The sequence below is a fragment of the Cryptomeria japonica genome, chromosome 4 (assembly GCF_030272615.1).
Source record: "Cryptomeria japonica chromosome 4, Sugi_1.0, whole genome shotgun sequence".
NCBI lineage: Eukaryota > Viridiplantae > Streptophyta > Pinopsida > Cupressales > Cupressaceae > Cryptomeria > Cryptomeria japonica.
Window position 1 is genome coordinate 740,331,393 of NC_081408.1, and position 24,719 is coordinate 740,356,111.

General features: G+C 34.8%; 2 protein-coding genes across 4 annotated transcripts; both read right to left on the reverse strand.

Moving 5' to 3' along the window:
* Window positions 1-504: 504 nt before the first annotated feature.
* LOC131027435 (disease resistance protein RUN1) lies at window positions 505-24,401 on the reverse strand. Of its 3 annotated transcripts, none has more exons than XM_057957493.1 (5): window positions 23,746-24,401; window positions 3,063-4,155; window positions 2,429-2,737; window positions 1,109-2,341; window positions 505-1,015 (listed from the first exon to the last, which is right to left on the reverse strand). In XM_057957493.1, exons 2-5 carry the CDS (start codon window positions 3,846-3,848, stop codon window positions 920-922), a joined length of 2,424 nt encoding a protein of 807 aa, XP_057813476.1. In that variant the 5' UTR covers window positions 3,849-4,155; window positions 23,746-24,401; the 3' UTR covers window positions 505-919. The 3 variants fall into 3 exon arrangements, with proteins under 3 accessions (XP_057813476.1, XP_057813474.1, XP_057813473.1); XM_057957491.1 differs by having other exon boundaries at window positions 505-1,020; window positions 3,063-4,147; window positions 23,746-24,399; XM_057957490.1 differs by having other exon boundaries at window positions 505-1,020; window positions 23,746-24,399.
* LOC131027478 (toll/interleukin-1 receptor-like protein) lies at window positions 23,742-24,290 on the reverse strand. Its single transcript, XM_057957563.1, has one exon. It carries the CDS (start codon window positions 24,288-24,290, stop codon window positions 23,742-23,744), a length of 549 nt encoding a protein of 182 aa, XP_057813546.1.
* Window positions 24,402-24,719: the final 318 nt, after the last annotated feature.

The window sequence follows — 24,719 nt, forward strand, 5'->3', positions numbered from 1 at the left end:
AATAAAATCAGCACACAAGACCATTAAATTAATTAAATAATATTTTTGAAACTCCTAAAATTGAAGCACCTTAATACCAACATCTAGAAAGCACCTTTCTCATAGTTCTTATTGTTCAGCTTTGCAAAATACATTATCAAGTTTTGATCTTCACGGTGTATAATAATAATGCAGTGAGTGTCTCTCCATATTTGAACTAGAGCAGAGAATTTGTATTATGATCTCCTTGATGGTATCAATTTATTTTCACTCACTACCAGAAAAATCGTGAACTCTTTTATAAAAGCTTGAACATAAATTATTTTAATGGCACACAACAAATTAGAGCTGACATTGACAATAGAAAACTAGTGATGTAACTGAACCAACAAACGTGGCAGATCTGCGCACTCTCGCAATAAGACTCTCGGTGTGTTTTATATCCTTAGCCCGTATGAAGTTCCTAATACTAACACATTTAAAATAATTAAATTTATATATACATGCAAACTACAACATTGGCAATTTATTTTCAAATAATTTATTTGAATCTTATATTTTTCATTGATTGAGTGTCACATGGTTCCCCAAATATTGTAATAATTGGTAAAAGGCTTCCACAACTCTTTCTTCTTCGCCCATCATTAACAATCCCATGTCTTCTTCATCTGGTACATTCTTACCCGTCTTCTGCAGTGCAAATTCCTCTTCCCATCCCAAAGGGGAAGATTGTGTGAAAACACCTACCCATACCCATTTCCCTGCTCTCATCCTCATAGACTGGGTTACCGAGCGGTCCTTCCACAAATGAACATAGGTGTAATGAGAAATGGAATTTATAACAAAGAACAACATCACTGCCACGTTGGAGGAACGCCTCTGCCCACATTTGAATGTATGTTGGTCTCCATACAGACCAGTATTCTCCCGCAAGCATGACTCAAACACAGTGAGACCCGGGAAGCTCAAAGACCTCAGAGTCGCCTCCACACCACTCCCTGTTCTTCCACAGATTATACATTCTGATGGCCATTTCCTTTTCTGCAAAAAAATATTACAATACAATACGATAAACCGATTCGAACACTTATAACAAAATAAGTTCATGTATCTGAAAAAGAATTGTTACCTTTATAGTTTGAAGGCAAGTTTGTAATGCAGATACGTCGTTCCATGCTAAGAGCTCTACTCTTCTCAAACTCTCGTTATTCTCCAGACTCTTTATAAGTGGTGCCTTCCACCAAGTGTGCGCTATCAACGTCTCCAATGATCTGCAATATTCTAAGCCTTGTATCATCTTCAGCTGTTCAGCACATTCTGTGATTGTAAATTCTTTGAGTGAGACTAGTTCCTCAAAATTTGGAAGCTCTTCTAATGCCTCCCCACACTTACTTAAAACCAGCTTTTCAAGGTTTACCAGACCACTGACACCGCTTATGCTTTTTAGCTTTTCACATGTTATCAACTCTAAGGTCTTCACTGATGTCGGCAAGCTATCTATCTCTACTAACTGGTGATTTCTGAATTCTGTGACCACCACTGATTCCAGGCTGGGGCAACATTGTTGAGAGAATGATATCCTCGACACAAGAGTCCCTGCTACACTTATATATTTGAGGCTGCACAACGAAGAAGAAGAGCACCCCGACAGGATATCCAATTCTTTTAGTGGGCACTCCCGAATATGCAGTTTATGAAGGCTTGTAAGCTGTGTAAGTGCTTCTGGTAAGGATTCCAACTTCTCAGAACAAATTTCGAGGCTAGTCAAGGAGTACAAATTCCCCATAGAAGATGGCAAAGTTTTCAACGAACTGCTTCCAATTATCAGCTCTTCCAATTTGCTCAGTTGACCAATGTTATTTGGTAATTCTATTAAACTTGTGGAGCCCACTTCGAGCTTTTTGAGTGATCCCTGATTTGTAATTTGAGTAGGCAACACCTGCAATTCACATCCATTAACCTCCATTGCCTCTAGATTTGTCATATTTTCAAGAATGTCCAGCTGCAAGGTGAGCTCGGAGCAACCAGTAAAATTAATATATTGCAGATTTACAAGTTGCTTAAATGAAGCTGGCAACATCATCAGCCCAGTGCATCTCAAATCTAGATGCCGCAGATTTTTCAAATCGCCGAACTTGCTAGGCAGCGATTTTAGATTCTTACATCTTCTTAACTCGAGGTGCTCCAGCGATAAGAGTCGGCAAAACTCTTCTGGTAGACCTTCCATTGGAGGTTGAGCCCATGGGGCCCATGTGCGGCCCAAGGATATCTTTTTCAAATGCTCTAGACGTCCTATTGAGCTGGGAAATTTCAGGAAATTCTGGGCATGGGAGATAATCAGTTCTCTCAACTGCACAGGAGGCTGCAGCGACATTCGTTTTTTAATTAGACAACTAATAGAGTTTTAAATTATAGCAATGCATAAATAACAGTAAAGGAACATACTTACATCGGCAGTCTCGCTCCACAGTTCTTCCAATTTGTCACCATCGTGAAGCTCTAAAACTCTTAACTTCTTTAACGGAAGCCATGACTGAAGAGCTGTGTGCGGAAAATTGAACCATCGCAGCCAGAGAAGGCCTGCTGATAGTGTGGCTAATTCTTCTGTAAAATAGTTGTTTTTGACAATCACGATTTCTAATTGTCGCTTAAACCTTTTACCTGATCCTCTCACAAGCTCCACAAGCTCCATACATTCTTCATAAAACTCGTCTGTTTCCGCTTGAATCCCTCGAATCCCCCGAATCCGCACGCCTTCCTAAATGGAAAAACAGGAAGAAAAAAAAAACGCGAACTTGTAAAACAGGCAGTATACTAACAACATTGCGAACTTGTAAAACAGTCAGTATACTAACAACATTTTGACATTTTTGCTGGTGTTGGTCTTTTATACTAACAGTCTAACAACTGATAGTACTAAATAACAGCACACTTGCGGCATATAAAAAACAGCTTAAAAGTTTTAACAAGATATTTATAGCGACAAAAAGTTTTAGCAGAATGTACACAAGATTTAAAAAACTAAAACCAAAGAAGCACAATATTTTCATGTTAAAACATACAAAACATAATATTAAGCTTACCTGCCCCTCTATTTCAATGTCACGAATTCGCTGTGGTGACCAAAGACGATAGGGAGATTTATCATTTTCTTTTGCCAATTCAATTTCTTTTCCCAAATCCCTCAGATGATCATGCATTGTTATGCAGTTCCACTCATCGAGCTCAACCAGACACTTATTCTTAAGTATTACCAAACTATGCAGCCCACTCCATCCGCACCCATCCCACACATTGATGGCCAGTTGTTCTTCTATTCCTATAAAGAAACAAGATATATCTAAGAAAATCTCTTTTTCTTCCTCATCTAGTGCATCAAAGCTCAATTTTAGTATGCTTTTAATGTCTTTTGGCAATACTCTGGAGACCTTGTTTAATTGAGAATACCAATAACCCTCGGACATTCCATGAACTAGTCGTCCTAATACTTTAAGAGATAAAGGCAATCCTTTACAGATTTCTAAATACTTTTGAACAAGATTTTCAAATCCATTTACAGAAGAGGGTTGTCGGAAAGCATGCCAGCAAAAAAGCTCCATTGCATGTTTGGGATTTAATTCTTTCATCTTATAAATGGAGGAGATTCCCCATGATGTGAGAACCTTGGATTCTCGACTTGTTACAACAATCACACTACCTTGTCCAAAACTATCTTTTATTGGCAAAAGAGAGTCCAATTGATCTTGATGGTCTACATCATCCAAAATAATAAACACTTGAACAGATCTCAAATGCTCCACTAAAATTGCCTTTCCATTTTCTACATTATCGATTTTTTCTCCATCATTAAAACCAAGCTTTTGTAGCATCTTTTTTTGCTTCTTGTATAAATCATTTTTAGGCCCATCCCGCACATTGTGAATAAAACTGCATTTATAGATGGAAAATCTTGTCTTATTATAGTATTATTTTGCTAGTGTAGTTTTACCACACCCACCCATCCCAACAATCCCTACAATTTTGATGTTTTCAGAAGAGTCAAATACATTTCTTTCAAAGTCTTGTAATATTTCATCAAGACCAACAGGATAATTGGCCACCATTAATGGGATCTTTTGAGAGTGCTTCTTTATGTAGTCTTTAATAGCCTTCAACAACTTCTCTTTTCCTTCATCACTAAACAAAGAAAGAACATTAGAAAATATCACCCAAATTTTATTTTTTGAAAGAAATTTTAAATTTAAATCAATAAAATTTATTAAACATATTTTAAACTAATATTAAGATAAATGGATGTGTTTAACAATAAAAATATTGATAAGATTTGGATAACCAAAACAATGTTTCAGCACTTGAATTAGAATTGAAAAAGACACAAATAAAGAAAAAATAAATTTTCATATCTTTACAAAAAAGAGGCTTTACAAAATTTAAATAATTTTATAGAATATCTTTACCTATCAACTTGATTGTAAGAGATAAGTATTTTTATTGAAGAAGATAAGCATTTAAAATTTAATTTACTTTAAAAAAAAAAGAGTGTATTGTAATTCTATTGAGAGGCATGCATAACTTTCAAATGATATAGTGGGAAGAAGTAAAAGAATAAGCATTTAGAGCCAACATTTATTTTTTAATATAAAGATATTAAATTTTTTAAAAAGTAATAAAGTATATAATATTAACTACTACTTTCAAAGTATCAGGCTTGGAGTTATGAATAGAATAACGACGACAAAAACTGTATGTCAAATTAAAAATGAGGAATACATTTAAAGGCAAGGAGAAAATGGTTAAAATGTCTAAATAAAAACCATCCAAACAGAAAACTATGAACAAAAAAAAGATTGAAAGAGAGAAAACACAATTAATCTCAATGATTAATACATTATCCCCCCTTAATTTAAAGGGTTAAACCAAGAATTCCTTGGACTTTATCAACTTGTCTACTTTGATAAGAATATCTATGGGTTAACTTATAGTGGGACAATATTTGAGTTATATACTTATATCTTTTACATGGTGTCGAATCAAATGAAACTTGGTGTTCATGTGTTTGGTTTAATCGTGAAAGACTAGATTTTTCACTAATTTGATTGTATATTGATTGTCAACAAAGAGTGGTGTACATGAAACTTATTTTGTATATCTTCAGGAATTCTTCAAAGCCATAAGATTTCTCAAGTTGCCTTAGAGGCTTCCATATATTTGGCTTCTACACAAGATAGAGCTGACACTAGTTGCTTCTCATATTTCTAAGAAATAAAAAACCCAAGATGCAATAATAAATCAGATGCAAATTTCCCATCTTCCAAGTCACCTACATAATTAGAATATGAATATCCAAGCAAAGAGAAATATGTTGCCTTCAAGTATTTGAACTCATAGCTTTGAGTGCATTTGAAATATCGAAGAATGCATTTGGCTACTAATATTGATTATATATAGGTCATTGCGTGAATCTTGAGAGAACTCCAATAGCACTCATTTGGCTACTAATAATGATTATATATAGGTCGTTTCATGAATCTAGATGGAACTCCAATAGCAAAATACATATCTGAGCTGGTAGCTATTGCATAAATCAAGCTACAAACAAATTGCTTATGTGTAGTTGCATCAACCAACATTGTAGTCATCTGATGTGCATTTCAAACTTTTCTCCATATGAGTAGTAAGTGGTTTTTAGTCAACTATGTCAAACTTATTAAGAATTTCACCACTATATTTTTGTTGGGTGATCAACATATACTTGGGTTTTTAAATCACCTTAATACCCAAATAATAATGAAGATGGTCCAAATCAATCATTTCAAACCCTTCAATTTTTCTTTCACATTTTAAATATAAAACTCAATATTAATAGTGAGAAATAAATATCCACATGAACAAGAAGATAGACAACAATGCTATCCACCTTTTTCATAAAAAGAGTTGTTTCATTAGATTCAAAATCCTTGAAATTCAACTTTGAGAGATGCTTGGTAAGTTTTTTTTATACTAGGCTTGGGCAACTTGTTTTAAACCATACAATGATTTTATAAGCTTGCATACTTGTTGCTTTTAATCATTGATCTGAAATATTTTTTGTTTGAGTCATAAATATTGTTTCTTTGGTATCACCATTCAAAAATGTAATTTTGGCATCCATTGATGTACTTTGCATTCATTTTGTACCCAAAGAGACAGCCAAGCATGAATAGTAGTCCATTTGCTATAGGTGCAAAGGTTTCATGATAATCTATTCCCTCTTTTGAGCATGACCTTTTGCAAAAAGTTTGGCTTTATATTTCTCAAATGAACCATCGAATTTATATTTACTTTTAAAGATCCATTTGCAACTACAACCAAGTGAAGGATCAACCAACTCCCATGTTTCATTTTTCAAAAGAGCATCATATTCATTTTGTATAGCTTGCCTCCACTTTGTAATATCCTTAGCTTCTTTATAGGAAGTTGTTTTGAGTCCATTGTGATATTGAGTACATCAATAGATTCTAATTACCTTCAATATTAGATTGAGTGTTTTTCCTTGTTTTGTAAGAATTTTTTATTCCTGTTTTACCTATTTAATTAAGTCTTAAATCTTTCAAAGTTTATTATACTTGTTTTTCTCACTTGTAAGAAGAATTTGGGTAGACCAAAGGTGCTCCAGTTTTTTTACTAGAAGCTCCATTAGTGGCTAAGTGGTCTAAACTCTTATGTTCATCAAGCGATTTGAAATCATTATTAGAAGGGGTGTCTTCTTGCAGATCTAGAGATGAAGCATCTTGAATTCGAACATCTTGGTATGCATATTCTATATGTCAATCCATCAAAGCTGGTTCCAAAGGATTTTATTTCCAATAAATAAATTTGGTCAATTTTCAAGTCATTGTAACTAGCATTCAGATCATTTATAATATTTTTGGAGGATTCACAAAATATGGCATCTCATGGAATAAGAAATTTCATGGTAGTCTTATCATTTTTTTATATGAACTCTTGAAGATTTAGAATAGCCTAGATAACTTTGGAATCAAGGCATAACAACTAGAGCCAAAATTTGAAAATGTCAAACAAATGAGAGGTTACCAGACCAAATTTTACATGGTGTTTCTTGGCGAGGAGAAAATGAAGGAGATATATTATGAAGATAGACTATTGTTCCATTTGCTTCAACCTAAAAATGTAACTTGACATAATATCGCTTCAACCATATTCTTGATAGTTTTATTATTTCAACAACACCATTTTGTTGAGTAGTACCTAGAATAGTGAGGTGATATGAATCTCATTTTGACTAAGATAATCCTAAAAATCTATGAAACATGTAAATTATCCACTATTATCTATTTGAAGAGTACTAAATTGAGATTGTGCCTGATTTTTAAACCATAATGCAAAACCTCTTAAAAATTTCAAAAGCTTCTATTTTTTGGTGCAAGAAAAAAATCCAAGTCATATGGATATAATAATCAAAGAGCAACTTAAAATACTTACATCCTCCAACAAAAGACATTGAGAAAGGCCCACATTAACTAGAATAAATGAGTTGCAATTTTTCATGTTCTTGCCAAGTGGAGAGAGAAAAATAATCTCTATGTTGTATTGTAAGAATACAAGCTTCACATTTTTCTATTATTTTTGGCAAAATGGGCAAACCTCCAACACCATTCTTTTGCATGACACTAAAGCTATTGTAGTTAATATGCCTAAATTTCATAAAAGACTAAGAGATAAATTATCTTCTTCATAAAGATATGCAAAACTCCTAGAAAGGGTTGAAGTGTCATGGGGTTTAATAACTTGTCATCTTTGCAACCAATAAATGCAACTTGATTATTTGAATGCTTTCTAACAGCCACTTGTCCATCTTCTAAAAAAATGGAGTGGATATGTTGTCGAATGAATACCAGTGACAACAAATTATGTTGCAATTGAGGGAGATACAAGACATAATGAGGTACAAAATCTAGAAGGACTAATAATTTGAGAAAAATGGATCCTTTCCAATAGGATTGATGCTTGATTTATCTACCAAATAAATTGAGCCACAAAAAACTTAATAAAAAACTTCAAAATAATCACATCAAAATATCTATGTTGTGTGGCTGCAATATCTAAGATCCAAGAATCACAACACCATGAATTAGTAAAATAATTATAATAGCAAAAATTGAAACAAAAGGAACATATTGATCATTATCAATATTACATGCAAATTAGGTTGCTCCTAAAGTTTTACCTTCATTATGCATTTTGTTTTATCTTTTTGTTTAAAAGCATTATTTATCTCATCCCATGAAATCTTGTATTTGTGTGCTTCATGGCTATCTTTTCAACCACATCATTTACAACACAATTTGTGCCTATCATTTTAGTTTTCATGTTGGGAGTGGCCTTTGTCATATGCACCTCCTCCCCCTCTATTCTTTCATTGATGACCTCTTAACTTTTTCTCTATCACTATGACCATCTCTAGAAGTGTTCTTATTACGAGGCTTGTCTTTTTGGTGAGAAAGGCAAACATTTTCACTAATGCTTTCAATTTTTCCTCCAAAAGTTTTCTCACATTCTACCATCTTTTCAACCAATTGATCAAAAGTGATGCCTCCAATTGGTTGATTTAAGAGACTCTAAATAAGTGGAATGTGCTAGAAGAAGTGGCTTCATGATGGATTTGAAATAGATATCAACTTTCCCATCAATAGCATCAACATCTTATTGGCTCAAATTTCAAAAGACAAGCTCTTGAAATCTTCATTCTTCAATTCAAGGTTAAACAACTTCAATTGTAACTAGATAAACTCTAGTTCAAAATGAGGATCCTATAGATCTCTCAATTTTTGAATGGCATCCCAAGAAAATTTACACCCTTGTATGCATCTAAACACATCTCTATTGACAAGAGCTCTTATCGAGGTCAAAGATTTTAAACTTTTATATTGTCATTTTTCTTTTTCTTTAACAATAGTCAGTCAGTTTTGTAGGTTAGACATCTCCATTAGAAATTTTTTATACCATAGATCATTCATATTGAGTTTATTTTTCTATTTTTCTAGACCATTCTACTCAAGAATCTTTTCCAATTAAAGTTTCCTAAATTATTGATACAACAAATTACATTGTGAAGTGTAAAAGAAAAATTGCACACAGTTTTTGAATAAGGGAAAACAGGTTTTGAAGGGACCTGAAACCTTGTACAAAGCAGGTTAAATAAGGGAACCTGAAACCCACATCTAAAGATATTCAGGAAAAACCACTAAAAGAAACAGAGTCAAGACGAGACGGAACATAGCCAAGAAAGGGGATTGAAAAAGACTAACCCCTCCAAAAAGAAAAGTTGTCTGACAAATAAAAGCATATACATGAGAAATATACAGGCAGTCCAATATCCAAAAGGAGAAACAAACTAGGATTTCCCTTTGGATCCCTTCTTTTGAGATCTAAGGGTCATGTCAAAAAAGGGCGAAGACCTTTTAGAATGTTTGCTTTTAACTGAAATCCAACCTTCTTCAACCTTAGCAGCCTCAGCTTGCCACTCCATCGAATCCAACGCAGGAAACCCAGCGCCCAAGGAGGGGCCAGCAAACATTGAAGAACCAGCAGATCAAGGGCCAGGCAAAAATTGCACACAGTTTGTAGATTCAACAAATAGACAATTGTATTAGTATATTTGAATAATTCTTATATAATGGTTAGCCTCTGCTTTTCATTTGTTAATATAATTGTTTTGTTTTTTTAATAGTTTAGCTCTTGAGGAAGTTTAAACCTAATTTTCTCTTTTGTACAATAGTAAAAATGATCGACGTTACTGCATATAAGTATGTTTGCCATTGTTCGAATATAATCAATCAAGCATTCTGCTCTCCCATGTGGTATCAGAGCATCGTTTTTCTCCTGCGTGCCTGTGCATGATGATCTGAACCGGTTGGTTTCTAGCATGACAATGTAGATACGTAGAAGGTAGAAGGCAACTGAAGACGTGAAGCATTCGTTGAAGAAAAGCACAAACCCATGTGAAAGGGATGGCGGCGTTTGAATGAATTTGAATTCATTGGGTATTCCAAATCATTATCATTTTTTATCCCTGTGGCGTGGCAGAAGGAGGAGAGAGCGATTTGAATGAAATCTGTGCCTAAAATCTATTTTTTCACTTCTATGCTTGAATAATTCATAATTTGATGCGTCCAAATGTCGGGGTGAATGAGTCTTCTTGGTTAAAAGAATGGCTAAGTTGATAAGGCGGCCTGAAGTAAATAGTTTTTACCTTGTGCTTGAGAATGGTGAGCGATGTCATCATTCAAACAAAAGATTAAAAGAGCTCTGTTGGCGATCAGAGTGCAAAGCTCCACCAAAATAGAAGCGTACAGCAAGGCTAATGTGATGGAAATTGGAGCTTGACTGCTCCGTTGAATACAAAGGTGTTGTTGTTGAACGAAAAATTTTGAGTATTCTCCAAAGCCAGTGGCTCTGAAGAGAACCAAAAATCATAGGTTCAAATTCAGTGCCCTTCTAGCAGATGAGAGGCATCACTGATGTGGGTGTGAACAAATTTAAATCGCTGTTCTGAATGCAAAAGTCTGCCAGGTGAAGCGAACTACAAAGGAAGTGTGATATAACTAGAATCAGTCTGGATTTCAAGATAACTGAGATAGAGTCTAGATAATATTGCGTTGTTTTTTTTAGAATATTAATTTTTTTATGAGGATCCATTAGATGATGTTTTTTATTAGGCTTTTGAAGACGGTAATACTTTTTCTAATGATAATTTTCGAGGGTAAGGACTAGTAATGGTTTTATTGGAGGCTGGTGGCATTGGAGGATGGAGTAATTTCTATCATCTCAAGCTAGCTTTTCTCTTTGAGCTGGTGTGTTATGAGAAGCACTTTTGGCTCTAGTTTCTTGCTTTGGATTTGAAGAATACATGTATTGTTAAGTTTAATTTTTGGAGACAAGTAGTTTGTGTTGAACTCAATATGGATCATTGCCCAAAGAGTTCATGAGACTGATTGAGAATTATACCTTACGAGGGTCAAGAGACAACTTGGTGGATTCTTGTCCAATAATTTGAAGACTATGATTCTATAATTTGAGGAAAGGAGAACTCAAGAATCCAGCTCGAAGCTAGACCTTTACAAGGGTTATGAGGCAGCTTGCTGGATTTCTACTTAATTCAAGATTTTGTTCTTCAAGGAAAGATCTTCTAAAAAATATATATGTGTTTATTTTTTTTAATCATCAAGTTTTGTTGTTTAAGTCTTAAGGGGGGTTCATTGGCTAGTTAAGTTTTATTATTTCAAAGTTAAATTTGCAAGAACAATGTAACAAGCAAGGAATGTTTTTGATTAAGGAAAAACAGATTTTAAGGGACCAAAAACTCACTTACATATCATAAAGAAAAGCATTAGAGAAGCAAGAAAGGACAGAACGAAGAAAGAAAGGCAGCAAAAGATCAGCACAAAAGACAGCAGCCAGAGAAAAGTACAGCAAAAGACCAGCGAGATACTGACACAGCTAAAACAAAACTAGAGCATCTAGGTAAAAATCTTTATGGTCTCCTCAGCATCCTTGACAAGCATCATAATTGCATTTGCTGCCTCTTTAAGGTCTTTGCTTTCCCGCACCTATTGATTACCTTTAGTCTTCAACTCCAACTCTTTAGCATTTTGCCTAGTTCTGCATATGGAAGAATGCTGGACAGAGCTAAAACCCGACTCATCATCAACAAACACAATATCTTTGTTCTGCTTATCCTTCTCCAGGAAGGCAACCAGGGCATTCATATTTTGGGAAGTCACCTTCATCACAGCCAAGTTGTGCTCCATGATTTTCCTCAGAGCACTCTTGGTTTTTTGAACCCTGTTGTTTATCAGTTCATAATCGGACTCACCCTTTTCTTTGAGAGTCCTCACCACATCCTCCAGCTGCTTCACATCTCCCTTTATGATCTCACCCTCGACTAGTCAGGAATATCTTTTTCATCCTCTGCTTCACTATTATCCTCAAAATTTTCCTCTTTTCCTTTATCATTAATATCCTTAACCACATTATCAATTTTGAGCTCCAGGTCTCTCTGTTTTTCCTGAATGTTGGTAATATTATCAACCACCCACTTCTGGAACTTAAACGTTTTCAGAGAGCTGTTTCTAACAGCATTCAGAATAGTATCTACATCCTCCATGTCCTGGGCAGAATCCTCAGGCCTAGGGTTGCCCTCCTCCATATTATTCTGAACCTCATCCCTATTGTCCGTATCATAGGGACTCTCCTCCTTTGACTCATCAAAATCCTCTTTACCCTGCTCATTATCCTTGTCTCCTTTCTCACCCTCCACCTCCTTCTCCTGCTCATGCTTCGCCTCCTTCTCCACCTCCTTCTCTTACTCCTGCTCAGGATCAACCATCTCTCTAGCGTCTTCTTTAGCTTTCTTACTAACCCTCGATTTCTTTTTAGGGGGAGGATTGGTAGAATCCTCATCAGACTCAAAACTGTCATCATCCTCAGAGATATGGGCACTCTCCACAAAGGGATCATCCTTATTGGCCTTAACTTTATCCTTAAGATACCCATAAATTAACAGAATACGACCTTGGTGGGCAATGGGGTAGGAATTGGGTTTCTTAGCATGGTTAGCCAGACTGTCATTAAGGGAGGAGGTCAGATAGAAGGGCAGAGATATCTTAGAACCATGGCGAAAGTGATTAAGGATAACAAAGTGATAATTATAGACTTTCGTGAACCTACCATCAATAGTAAGATACTCCATTGACACTTTCAACATTTTCTACCAAAAGGAGTTTAACTAGTTAGGGAGATAATAGGAAATATTATCCTTTTTGGCAAGGCAAGCCCTTTCTTCTTCGTTCTTAGAAAAAAAAATTTATGGCTTCCACCAAGAACTTACGATCTCTATAAAACTTGATGTCGTCCTTCTGCAAACAAGTCACCTCGGCCATCAAATCTTCATCCACTCTCCAGGTCTAACCATTTGAACAGAGTAACTCTGATATTTTTCCAACCCTTCGCAAAACCACGGGAAACCGGCTTCTTGCTCCCATGCAATTTCTCCATATAATCAGTGAAGTCATTTTTATGTAGCCTTCTCCAAATTTTCCTTTCACCCTTCCAACTATCACAGCTGGTGGGCTTATTATGGTTGATATTTCCACCCATAATGTAGAAGCAGTTCAAATCGAAACCCTCAGGGGAGCACAAACTAACTAGATGCTAAAGAACAAAGAAGCTAGAATCGAAAACCAAGGTAATAATCTTGTTTTTCAAGTAGCCCTTTAAAACATGCAAATTAACCAAGTACTTAATATGATAAGGCCTTTCACACCTATACTCATTAATGTGATGCCTGAGACAGGTCATCATCTAACAATCCGCCTCACTCCAAACTCTGTCGTTGAAGTTCAAACCAAAAAGGATAATGATGAGATTAATATGTACCATTGATCATGTCATAAAATAATTGCTCTCGAACTTTGTTTTTACATGATGACTCTCCGCTATAATTAGCATCTTCCGCTAAAATGACCCTTTCATTAGCTAACAAATCGGCTACCCTATTATCTTCCCTAAAGGTATGGGTAATAACCACACTATCACAAGAATCTAACATTTTTTTTTGTCTTATCATGATATTTTGGATATTCCAAGAAGGAGAACTAATACCTTTAATAACCTGAATTATATTAAGGGAATCCCCCTCTAGCCAATTTTTTTGAAAATTGAAACCCTGAGCAAGCTTAAGACATTTTAACATTGTTAGAGCTTCTGCAACATGGTTGTTTTGAATTCCAAAGGGAGAAGCAATCGCAACAACACAAAAGCCATGAGAATTTCTGATAACATCTCCCCCACCAGCATTACCCCAATTTCTTTTAGCTGCACCATCAAAGTTCACCTTCACCCAATCATGAGGAGGGAACCTCCAAACCACATTATCTCTTCTACTCTTCAGATCAAACTTCCAAACCTTATTCAATAATTTCCATTCCGTAAGAATCCTTTTATCATTATCATTCATATCAATATAACTACACTGCTTGTTGCTTTTGTGAATGGTGTTGATGTTTTCTTTAATAGCCCTACAAATCTTTTCAATGACCACCTGAGAAGAACACTTAGTCTCCCTAAAAATTCTATTGTTTCTCTCCTTCCAAATATGCCAACAGGTCATAGGAAGAAGAAAGGACCAAAGGGTCTTGATGATGGGAAGCTTGGTAGGGAAAATCCAATGCTAAAGGACTTCCTTAAAACTATTCTGCATAACCCAATCAACTTTCCATTGCGTCCACACTTTACCCCAGATTTCTCAAGTAAAAGAATAGTGAATAAACAAATGATCCACAGACTCGGCCTCTTTTTGACATAACTCACACCTATTAGGGATTACAAATCCTCTTCTGACCAGGTTATCAATAGTGAGAATCTTGTTATGAGTGGCAAGCTAGAAAAACATATTAACTTTAGGAATGAGGAATCTATTCCAAACTTTAGTCCATATAGGGTTATAAGCCTGAGTTGATATCTTTTTGTAAGCAGAAGCAACAGTAAAAGTACCCCTAGGATTACTCTTCCATAATAAGACATCATCAGAGTCTTTGCTGACATAAAAGGACAACAAATCATGCTGGAGCGAAGAGAATCCAGCATAAACAGCATCAAGTCTAACCCATTTATTCTCCTCCCAATAATTACAGACCATAGAACCAAACCTCCTTTTACAATCTTCAATGATATGGCTACAATCCTAGTTAAAAAGAGGCTCATCTTTGATCCAGACATCCTCCCAAAATATGATTTTGTTACCTTCGCCAAGGACCCAGCCAGCTCCAGCTTTAGCAACTATAATAGATTTTATCATACTATTCCAAATAAAAGATCCAGCAGGGATATCTTCATAATAGAGAAGGGAATGAATGGGCTGATTATGGATGTATTTGTCAAACTACACCCTACTCCAATCTCTCTTAATACCATAGGCCCTCCAAACCTGTTTGGCTAACAAAGCTTTATTGAAAGGTTTAAGGGATTTGATACCTAACCCCCCACTACTTTTAGGACCACAGACTTTATCCCAAGCAACCAAAGGAATCCTTTTCTTATCTTCCACACCAGACCAAAGAAATCTTTTCTGAATTCTTTCTAATGCTTCTGCAAATTTGACCGGTATACTAAACAAACTAAGAGCATAAACAGGTAGATTATGAAGGGTAGCTTGAAGAAGCTGGAGCTTACCAGCTTGTGACAACATAGAGTCTTTCCATCCAGCCAGTTTTTTGTTGAACTTATCAATCAAAGAATTCCAGAAAGAGTTTGGAGGAGCCAAACCAAGAGCGAGGCCCAAATAAGTAGAGGGGAGCAGCTCAACCTTACAACCAATTATGTTAACAATCCTCTACTGCCTCAACAAGGGAGTGTTGATGAAGTAAATAGCAGATTTCTCCTAGTTAACATGTTGGCCAGTAGCAAGGGAATAAGAGCTGAGAGCATTTTTAAAGGCAGAAGCTTCACTCACAGAAGACTATCTCAATAATATAGTATCATCAACAAACTGTTGATGCGTGTAGAAGAAATTAGCTGAAGAGGGTTGCAATCCTTTGATGATCCTTTTCTCAGGTTCAACTTTTGAATCAATCTACTCAAACATTCTGCCAAAATAGTGAAAAGAATGGGTGAGATAGGATCTCCTTGCCTGAGATCCCTTGAAGACTTAAAAAATCTAGAAGGAGATCCATTAACAAGAATAGAAAAGTTTGGTGTAGATATTAGCTCTCTAGTGATTTTGATAACCTTCTCATCAAATCCAAAGGCTTCCATGATCCTAAAAAGAACCTGCCATTCAACCCTGTCATAGGCTTTTGCCAAATCCAGCTTTATGAGGAATCCCTCTTTGTTTGCAGAATTAAGAGAATGGATATTCTCATGCACAAGAATTATAGAGTCCAAAATATGCCTATCTGGGACAAATCTTTTTTGCTTCTCAGAGATAACAAGAGGAAGAACATCCAACAATCTAGAAGTCAAGACTTTTGAGATTATCTTATAAAAAGAATTGCATAGACTTATTGGCCTAATCTTACCCATAGAATCAGCTTCAGCTACCTTAGGAATTAGAGCAATGAAGGTAGAGTTGATTTCTTTAAGAATTCTTCTGGAACCAAAGAATTCTTTGACAGCATTGACCACATCAGCCCCAACAATGTGCCAATATTCCTTGAAAGAAAAACATGGGGAAGCCATCCAGGCCCGGTGCCTTATCCCCTTGGAAGGAGAAAACAACTCTTTTAATTTCATCAACTGAGGGGATGGCAGATAAAATCCTATTCTGATTAGGTCCAATAATCTTAGGAATATTTTCAACCAGATCTTGCTGCTTAACAAGGTCAAGTTCCTTGCTACCAGTCAGAAGGTTAGAGAAGAACTTTACAACTTCATCAGCTATATCATCATCTTTGACAACATTTTTATCATTAACAATCAATCTGGAAATTCTACTTGCTGTTTTATGCTTCATTGATGTCATATGAAAGAATTTAGTATTTTTGTCACCAACCTCTAACCAAATTGCCCTGGATCTCTGCCTCCAGTAAATTTCTTCTCTTGAAATAGTGTTGTGTAATTTGGCTAGAACCCCATCTTCTTTAGCCTTGGGGACATTCTTATAACCATGTTTCTAAATAGAATTTTGAATCTGTTCTAATTCCTCCTTGAGCTTCCTCTTAGATTCAAAAATATCCCCAAAAACCTTTTTATTCCAAACCTTGATATTATCTTTGATGTTTCTTAACTTTTTTGCAACTTTGAACATGGCAGAACCATCCACAGTTATATTCCACCATTTGGAAATGGAAGCTTCCAAGGAAGGGTGTGAGATCCACATTTTTTCAAACCGAAAGGGAAAGCAGTGTTTGCCCTTAATAGAATCAATAACAAAAGAAATAGGATAATGATTCAATCCAATTCTATTAATAACAGATAGAGAGCATCTATACTTAAGGACCCAGTCAGGAGTAATACGAGATCTATCAAGCCTTACCTGAATAAGTTCTCCTCCATCCCTTCGATTAGACCAAGTGTAGGAAGCTCCAGAAAGGTCAATATCAATGAGGGCATTGGCATTGACAAAGTCCATAAGATCAATCCTTCTATCCAGTTGAGCTTGGGTTCCACCAAATTTTTCAATTTCCTGTAGAGGAGTGTTGAAATCTCCCATCAAAAGCCAACTATCCTAGGTAAAAGTCCCTCTTTTTGGCTGGATTTTGCTCCAAAACTTGCTCCGAGCAGCTTTAGAGTTGGGGGCATAAATGTTGGTAACCACCCAGTCTTGTCCTTCAGCAATGCATTTGACTCTCATAGAAATGATATTACCATCTTCATCAATCAGGTCTCCATCAATAGTTTTCTTATTCCAAAATATGGCAACCCCGCCAGATGCTCCATTAAAACTACTGCCACACACACCCCCAAGTTTAAAGAATTTTAATTTTTCTACTTTTTCCTTACTCATTTTCGTTTCCTGGACCAGGATAATGTCTGGCTTATGATCTTTGATAAAATTCCTGAGCACATCCTGCTTATGGAGACCATTTAGGCCTCTAATGTTCTAAGAGATTACCTTCATTTGGAAACCTGGGAGCAGGATTCTTGAATGGTTCGATGCCTTCCATCAGCTATATTTTGTTTGCTCTCCTGGTCCCTATGCCACTTCATAGTTTTGTGCCCCTGTGGAGATTTGGAAATTCCAATATCCGCCTTAGATCTGGTTCTAGTTTTAACCCCATTAGTACACCCTATTTTCTTGTTTTTCTTTTTTCCCACTTCTATTAACTCTTCATCTTCTTCATTTTTATATGCAGACTTCTTACTATTCCAAGGTTCTCCTTTTCGCTAAGATGAGATGGGCGAATCAGTCCCAAAGTTCTGGAATAGAGAGTTAAGGTTAACCTGGGGCGATCTAAATTGGGTCTTTTCTTCAAAGATTACATTTGGAGCTTCAGAGTCCTTTGAACACACTTTATTACATTCTTGTTCTGTTTCTTTTGGAATCTCATATTGTGATTCATTTGTGTCTCCAATCTCACTGTCTTCAAGAATTTCTTCTATAATTACATTTTCTTCTTCTTGAATCTGTAAAGCTTCAAAGCCATTGCTTGTTTTAACTTCAAATACATTCTCTTCATCCTTTTTAATTTCCTTCTAAGGATTCTCCTTGGAAGGACTAGATTTCCTTTCATCCCTTATTATATCTTTTGAGTTACTAGGGAATCCAGTTCCTCCTTCCGATCTACCCTCCTCAATTTAGTTCAGCTTCTCTTTCCAGATATGTTTAACATGATTATTGTTCTTCTGAGCATTCTTTGGGTTACTAGGACAAGCCTTTGCCCAATGTCCAACTTTCTTACATGAAAAGCACGCGAAAGGGAGTGATTCAAACTCTGTGACTTGTTCCCACTTACCTAGTTTGGAATTTATTTCGATAGAGCTAGGAAGGTCCATGTTCTGTGAGATATTAACACATATCCTCGCATACACCAGTCTCTTTCGCGTTGTTGTCATAAAATCTATAGCCACAAGCTCTCCGAAGGATTTAGCAATGCCTAAAAACACGTCCTCCAACCAAAATTCAAGCGGCAAACCAAGGAGCCGCACCCAGACCAGAGCAGATTCAAAAAAGGAGTCATTGAGCTCCATTTTTGGAGACCATTTTCTTAAAGATAAAGAAGACTTCCCAAGCATCCGGGGTCCTCCGTTGAGAGCCATTTCCAAGTCTTCACCACAAGAGAAGGAAAAGACAAAAAAACCGCTTGATGGGGCTGAAACATCAACCTGTCCTTTCACCCTCCATTTTCTCTTCACAAAAGACCTAACAACTTCAATATTAGGTCTGGGTCCAACAAATTTCCCCACAAGAGAAAATGCCATAAGAGAAATATTGTGATCTATGACCACGCCCGATACAACAATAGCTAATCTGCCTACCTTTCTATCAGAAATATCTTCCACAGAGGGAAAGGTAGATTACCAGTAGGCTTGTTTGCAAAGAAACTATTCCAGGATTTGACCACCTTGTCTCCAAATGTCTTTTCCAACTCAGCGTTCAAGATCTCGTGACCCAACTTTGTAGAATCTTTAGTATTTTTTAAGTCAAGAGGAGGGTCTCAATGCCGTGGGTCCCCATCCTTTCGACCATCCTCATCATCCCTCGCAGATCCCAAAGAGACAAGTTTTCCTTGAGTTGCAGACGCTGCAGAATCAGAGGAAAAACCAGTCGCGTTGATCCCTCCATTCGTAGTTCAAATTTCCCTCCATTAACCCTAGCTCCTAGTTAGAAACTTAATCCTTTTGTTATGATAGTGTTGTTAACAAGCAAGGAATGTTAGCATAGGAATGTTAGCATAAATATGATACTACATTGATTATCATATAGTTATGCAGTTAGATAGAAACCTTTATGCAATTGGCTACTGCATACCCTTCTATACGTATGTTAGATATTGTTTGTATATAATCAATCTTGCATTTTGCTCTCTCAAAGTTAAATAATTAAAGTAAAAGAAACAATATAAATAATCATAATTATAGCTTTGGTGGCATAAGACACATGGTGAGAAAAAAACTCATATGTACAAATTAGAATTTGTATAAGTGTTTAAAGATACACTTTGTATCATTGCTTTGTAACACAAAGAATTAGTGTTATAAAATATTAGGGATAATGTTCTCACTTATATACTCTTACACTTCATATTGAAAAGGATTCTAATATTTGAAAGATGTGCGTAAGAAAAAGAGGCTTTGGAAAGAATTAAAAAATACCAAACAACATTAGTCAAATTTAATTTGCTACACTTTCATTAGTATAGATTCCTTATAATTAGCATATCCATGTTATAGTTTGAATTATGTTCCTCTATCTTTCATTTACGTGTGAATTGTATGCAATTAATGAGTGTTATTTTACAAGATTGTGTGTCAGATAAAGCGAAGGTAGGAAAAACAAGGGGATCATAAGTATATGGTGAAAGTTTAGTATATGTTCAACAAATTAATTTAATATTGAAAAATGATATTTTACAAATTAAATGAAGATAAGAACTTTCTTGTTTATATACGATTTTTCTTTTTGTATATTTCATATCATATCATTATAAAATTGTTTGTAGATAGCTTGATACTATATTAAATCAAGATATAAATATCAAATATTCTAAGGCCAACAAAAAAAAATCTAATGTTATTGAATTAAAAAAGGCCTCCTTTAACAATTTTTGACCTCACCTTCTATAAAAAAATAAATCCATAACTAAAACTTTTCTAATTAAGACTAGTATAGACAAAACAATTTTGTTAATGGTCTAGTATATTGTATTACTTTATTATGTAAAGAATTTTAAAGATTGCTTTGAAAGGAAGGTCACACAAAAGTGTATTAGAAGTAATTTATGAGGATTGTATTAAGTTTTTAATTTTTAATTTTTTCTTAAAAGATAGACAAGGGAGTTGATATGTAATAACTTGGTTATATCGTCTTATTTAAATTAACAAATAATCTTTTATCTTTAGGTATTAATTGGGGATAGGTCTATTAATAAGAATGCCATTTAATTTCTAAAGTTGTAGTGCTCCAAATAATATAGTGTCTTAATAAAATTGGTTTAATTGTTTGTAGATAAGAGATTCTAAGAATTTTCACTATACAACAATATTTGTGAATGGAATGAAACTAATATACAAAATACAAAAGATCATCTAAAAATTAAGATCTATGAGATATTGTGGTCAAGAATGAAGATATGTAGATTGAATTTGAACAATCACAAATTCAATACAAACCTAGTGCTCTAATAAAACAAATAAAGTGATACAAAAATAGGAAATCCACTAGGTAACTCAAGCCAAAAATAAAAGTTTTCCAAGCTCTTAATAATTTTCTTTTGTTAAAAATAATATATTACGTTGCAAACCAACCCAGATATTATTCTCATGTGATTTTTAAAAAAAATTATTGTTGATGATTGAGATTAGAATGATCTCCTTATCAAAGAAGATTACTAATATTTAATTGGTTATGATTTCTGTCCTCTTTTCTCCATACTTGTGTTTACCTTAATTATATATTTTATTTTATTTTGCATTCCTCTAATTATTAGAAAACATAAATCATCCTTCACTTTGTCAATTAGCCAAACTATCTCTTGTTGTCTAGATCTAATTGCAATCCTAGTCTTTTTCCTTCATTAAATGTGATCACTATTTTATTTTATTCCCATATATAATAGTTGTATCCCCTAGATAGAATTAGTGGTGCAATATCATGCATCTTGATTAAAGAATATCTTTTTCCTTGATCCCATCCATCTCAAAAAATGATTGTTCGAAATAATACAATTTATTTATTTGAATTGAATACTTAGCATTTACCTATCTAAAAACAAATCCCTAGGCTTAATTAGTATGATCATAAAAAGTCCATTCCCATAACATCTTAGAGAATTTATAATGGAAAAGAGAAGTCAAGAAACTTCATTAGATCAAGGAAATGTTTGCATCTAACTCCTTTTATTTCAACTCTTATTATGTAGTCTTTACTCAAAAGATGAAAACAAGAACAAAGGATTTAGCTAAGGCATAAGGTGAAAGTTATTTGATTTTCAAGCTCTTGAAGGTGTTTAAATAACCATTATCTTGATATTAATATAGATTAAGATAAATCGGAGTAAAAATTGAGATAAACAACAAATTTAGATAATATAGTATTATTATAAAATTAAAGCTAAGATATTGATGCTTATTTATTTTCCTTCACAATGTAGCTAGTATAATATGTAATATTTTACAATATTAATTTCCAATCTTCTATTTTTTTAAATCGTATCTACCAATTTCTTTAACATTTCGAAAATGCGTTAGTCTAGACTCCTTTCTCTTTGGAAATCCAATGGATACCAATGGGATCAACTTTGTAAAAAAAATTATTTACTATTTTGAAAGTTCACACAAAAGTGTATTAGAAGTGACTCATGAGGATCATATTAAAGTGGTATTTTAAATTTTTCTTTAAAAACATTAAGGGGGGTGATATCTAATAATTTGGTTATATTGTCTTATTCAAATTAGCAAATAATCTTTTGCCTTTAGGTACTAGACAAGGATATGGTTGTGAATAAGAATGTTATTTTAATTTCTAAAACTTTAGCATTCTCGATAATTTAGGTTTTAAAAAAATATTTGCTTTTAATTGTTTGTCTATAAAAGAATTTAACCATTTTTACTATAAAATCATCCTTGTGATTAGAATGAAAGTATTAAATACAAAACACAAAATATCATATCTGCAAACTATGGTCCACCACATACTATAGCAAATAACAAAGATGTGAAGATTGAAAAGCAATCACAAATCCAATACAAACCTAGAGCTCCAATAAAACTATAAACAAATAAAGTGACCAAATAGAGATAAATTACAAGAACAATAAGAAGATGAATATGAGCAAAGTCGACCATTGTACATATAGGTAGAGTGATTAGGTAGAATCAGAAGTCAAACCCAACATTCAATGAGTAGTGGTGAGTTGCCTAACACAAAGGTAGCATGAGGTGTTGAAAATGAGTCGACACCTCTCTAACAACTCCTTACCAACTTGACATCTTGCATGGACAAGTGTCAAGCGCAAATGTACGACTAAGTAGGCTTAATAAGCCTAAGTGTAATTAAATGAAATAAATACACTAACAACAAATAAAGTGGTACAAAATAAAAGCTCTTGAGTATCCCTAGCCAAAAACAAAATTTATACAAGCCTGCTCTTCTTTTTTTGAAAAGTTGTATATCACATTGTAAACCAACCCTTATAATTCACATATGGATTGTTGATATTTGAGATTAGTGTGATCTCCTTATCAAAGAAGACTATTCAAATTTAATTAATGGAGTCTTTGACCTCTTCCTTCCATACTTGCATTTTACTTTTCTTATTTATTTAATTCTTTTTTTTTTTTCATTTCATCAATTATTAGGGGACATAAACCATCCTTGTGACATTGTTATTTAGCCAAACTATCTCTTGTGGTCTAAATCTAATTATGATCTTAGTCTTTTTCCTACATTGGAGTGATCAAAGTTATTGTGATTTTATTCTCATATATAATAGTTGGTATGATCTTCTCTCTTGGACAAAGTCATTGGAGCAATACTATGCACCTTGATTAATGAATATGTTTTTCCTTAACACACCCATCTCAAAAAATGGTGGTTGTTAATAATCTTGGGTATTCTTTTTTTGAATTGAACACTTAAGATTGCTTATCTTAACACAAGCGAATGAATAATAAGTATGATCATAGAGAACTTATTCACATGACATCAAGCATCTAAAATAAGATAGAGAAGTCAAAACTTCATTAGATCAAGAATATATTTACATCTAACTCCTTTTATTTGAACTTTTGAATATGTAATACATTACTCATTGTAAAAACAATGAACAAAAGATTTAACCAAGATATAAAAAGACGGTTAGTAGAATCTAACAGTTAAATCATAGATCAATGAGTTTGACTAAAAAACTTGACAGATAAATTTCAATAGCAATATCACAAGAATCTAACAGACTAATATAGAAAACAACCCAGAACAACATATAAACAACAAACCACTGGGCATGAAAATAACACCACACCCATAAAAGGAGGAGGAGGAGAAAGCAAAATAATGGTAACAAAACACATGAAACCCTGAAAATAAAGAAGAGGGTATTTGATACTTACTCATTCTCCTTGACAATATGGCCAGTAAGAAATGTAACGTTTTGCAGCGCCACTTTCCAATCCTCTAGTTTTTCTAAACTGTATCTGCCATTTTCCTTATGTTTGGAAAATGCTTGAGTGTAGACTCCTTTTCCTTTGGCAGTCCAGCGGATATCACCGGGATCAACTTTGTAGAAGACAGGAATAACTGGCCTGCCAGTTTTGAGCATAAATGACAATTCGGCCAAGCACCAAGGAGATTCTGCATATTTGGGCGAAAGTATGGCAATATGAAGGAAAGAAGTAGTCATGGCCTCTTGTATCTCAAATGGTATGAAATCGCCCAGTTCAAGCTCTGGTTCATCCAAGAAAACTTCAAGTCCCATGGATTTCAGGGTATCGTAGATGGAGGCGGCCAGCGTGTGCTTGGTGTCAGGTCCACGATGGTTTATGAACACATCGAATGGCACCCTTTTTCCTTTCTTCGCTGGATTTGAAGATGATGCAGATGCAGATGGCGGCACAACCTCCTCAAAGGCATTTCTACTCTCATTGGGCGTTGCCATGGAAGAGCAGAGAATATGAAAAACAGAGAGACGCAGGGGATGAAGGATAGGAGGCAATGGTACGACAGCGAGCAAATAGAGAAAAATGGGAGAAATAACGTGTACGAGAAGGAAAGGTGTCCCAGTCAACTAAAGAAAACTTGGTAAGAAATAATGTGTGGAGGATAGATTCCACTGCATGATGGAGGCAGCACATGGATGATGGACCCCACTCTCATTAATTTCTCTGTGGAGAAGGATAGATTCCACTGCATGATGGAGGCAGCACATGGATGATGGACCCCACTCTCATTAATTTCTCTATGGAGTTAGCGAGAAATTCCGCGACTGGTACAAAGCGTGAATTCGAAAGTCTCCATAGATTTTTCATTTTCCCGTTGTTCACTTGTTAACTTTTCAGTTTGCAACAGCTGGTTGTTTTCAGCAGGT

What these genes read in the sequence shown, in the direction of transcription:
- LOC131027435 (XM_057957491.1), bottom strand. Translation starts at nt 3,848, where the DNA reads ATGCTACAAAAGCTTGGTTTTAATGATGGAGAAAAAATCGATAATGTA. An exon ending in ACATTGAAATAGAGGGGCAG is followed by an intron (nt 2,738 to 3,062) that starts GTAAGCTTAATA and finishes TTTTCCATTTAG; the next exon opens with GAAGGCGTGCGGATTCGGGG. An exon ending in CTTGCCTTCAAACTATAAAG is followed by an intron (nt 1,021 to 1,108) that starts GTAACAATTCTT and finishes ATTTTTTTGCAG; the next exon opens with AAAAGGAAATGGCCATCAGA.
- LOC131027478 (XM_057957563.1), bottom strand. Translation starts at nt 24,290, where the DNA reads ATGGCAACGCCCAATGAGAGTAGAAATGCCTTTGAGGAGGTTGTGCCG.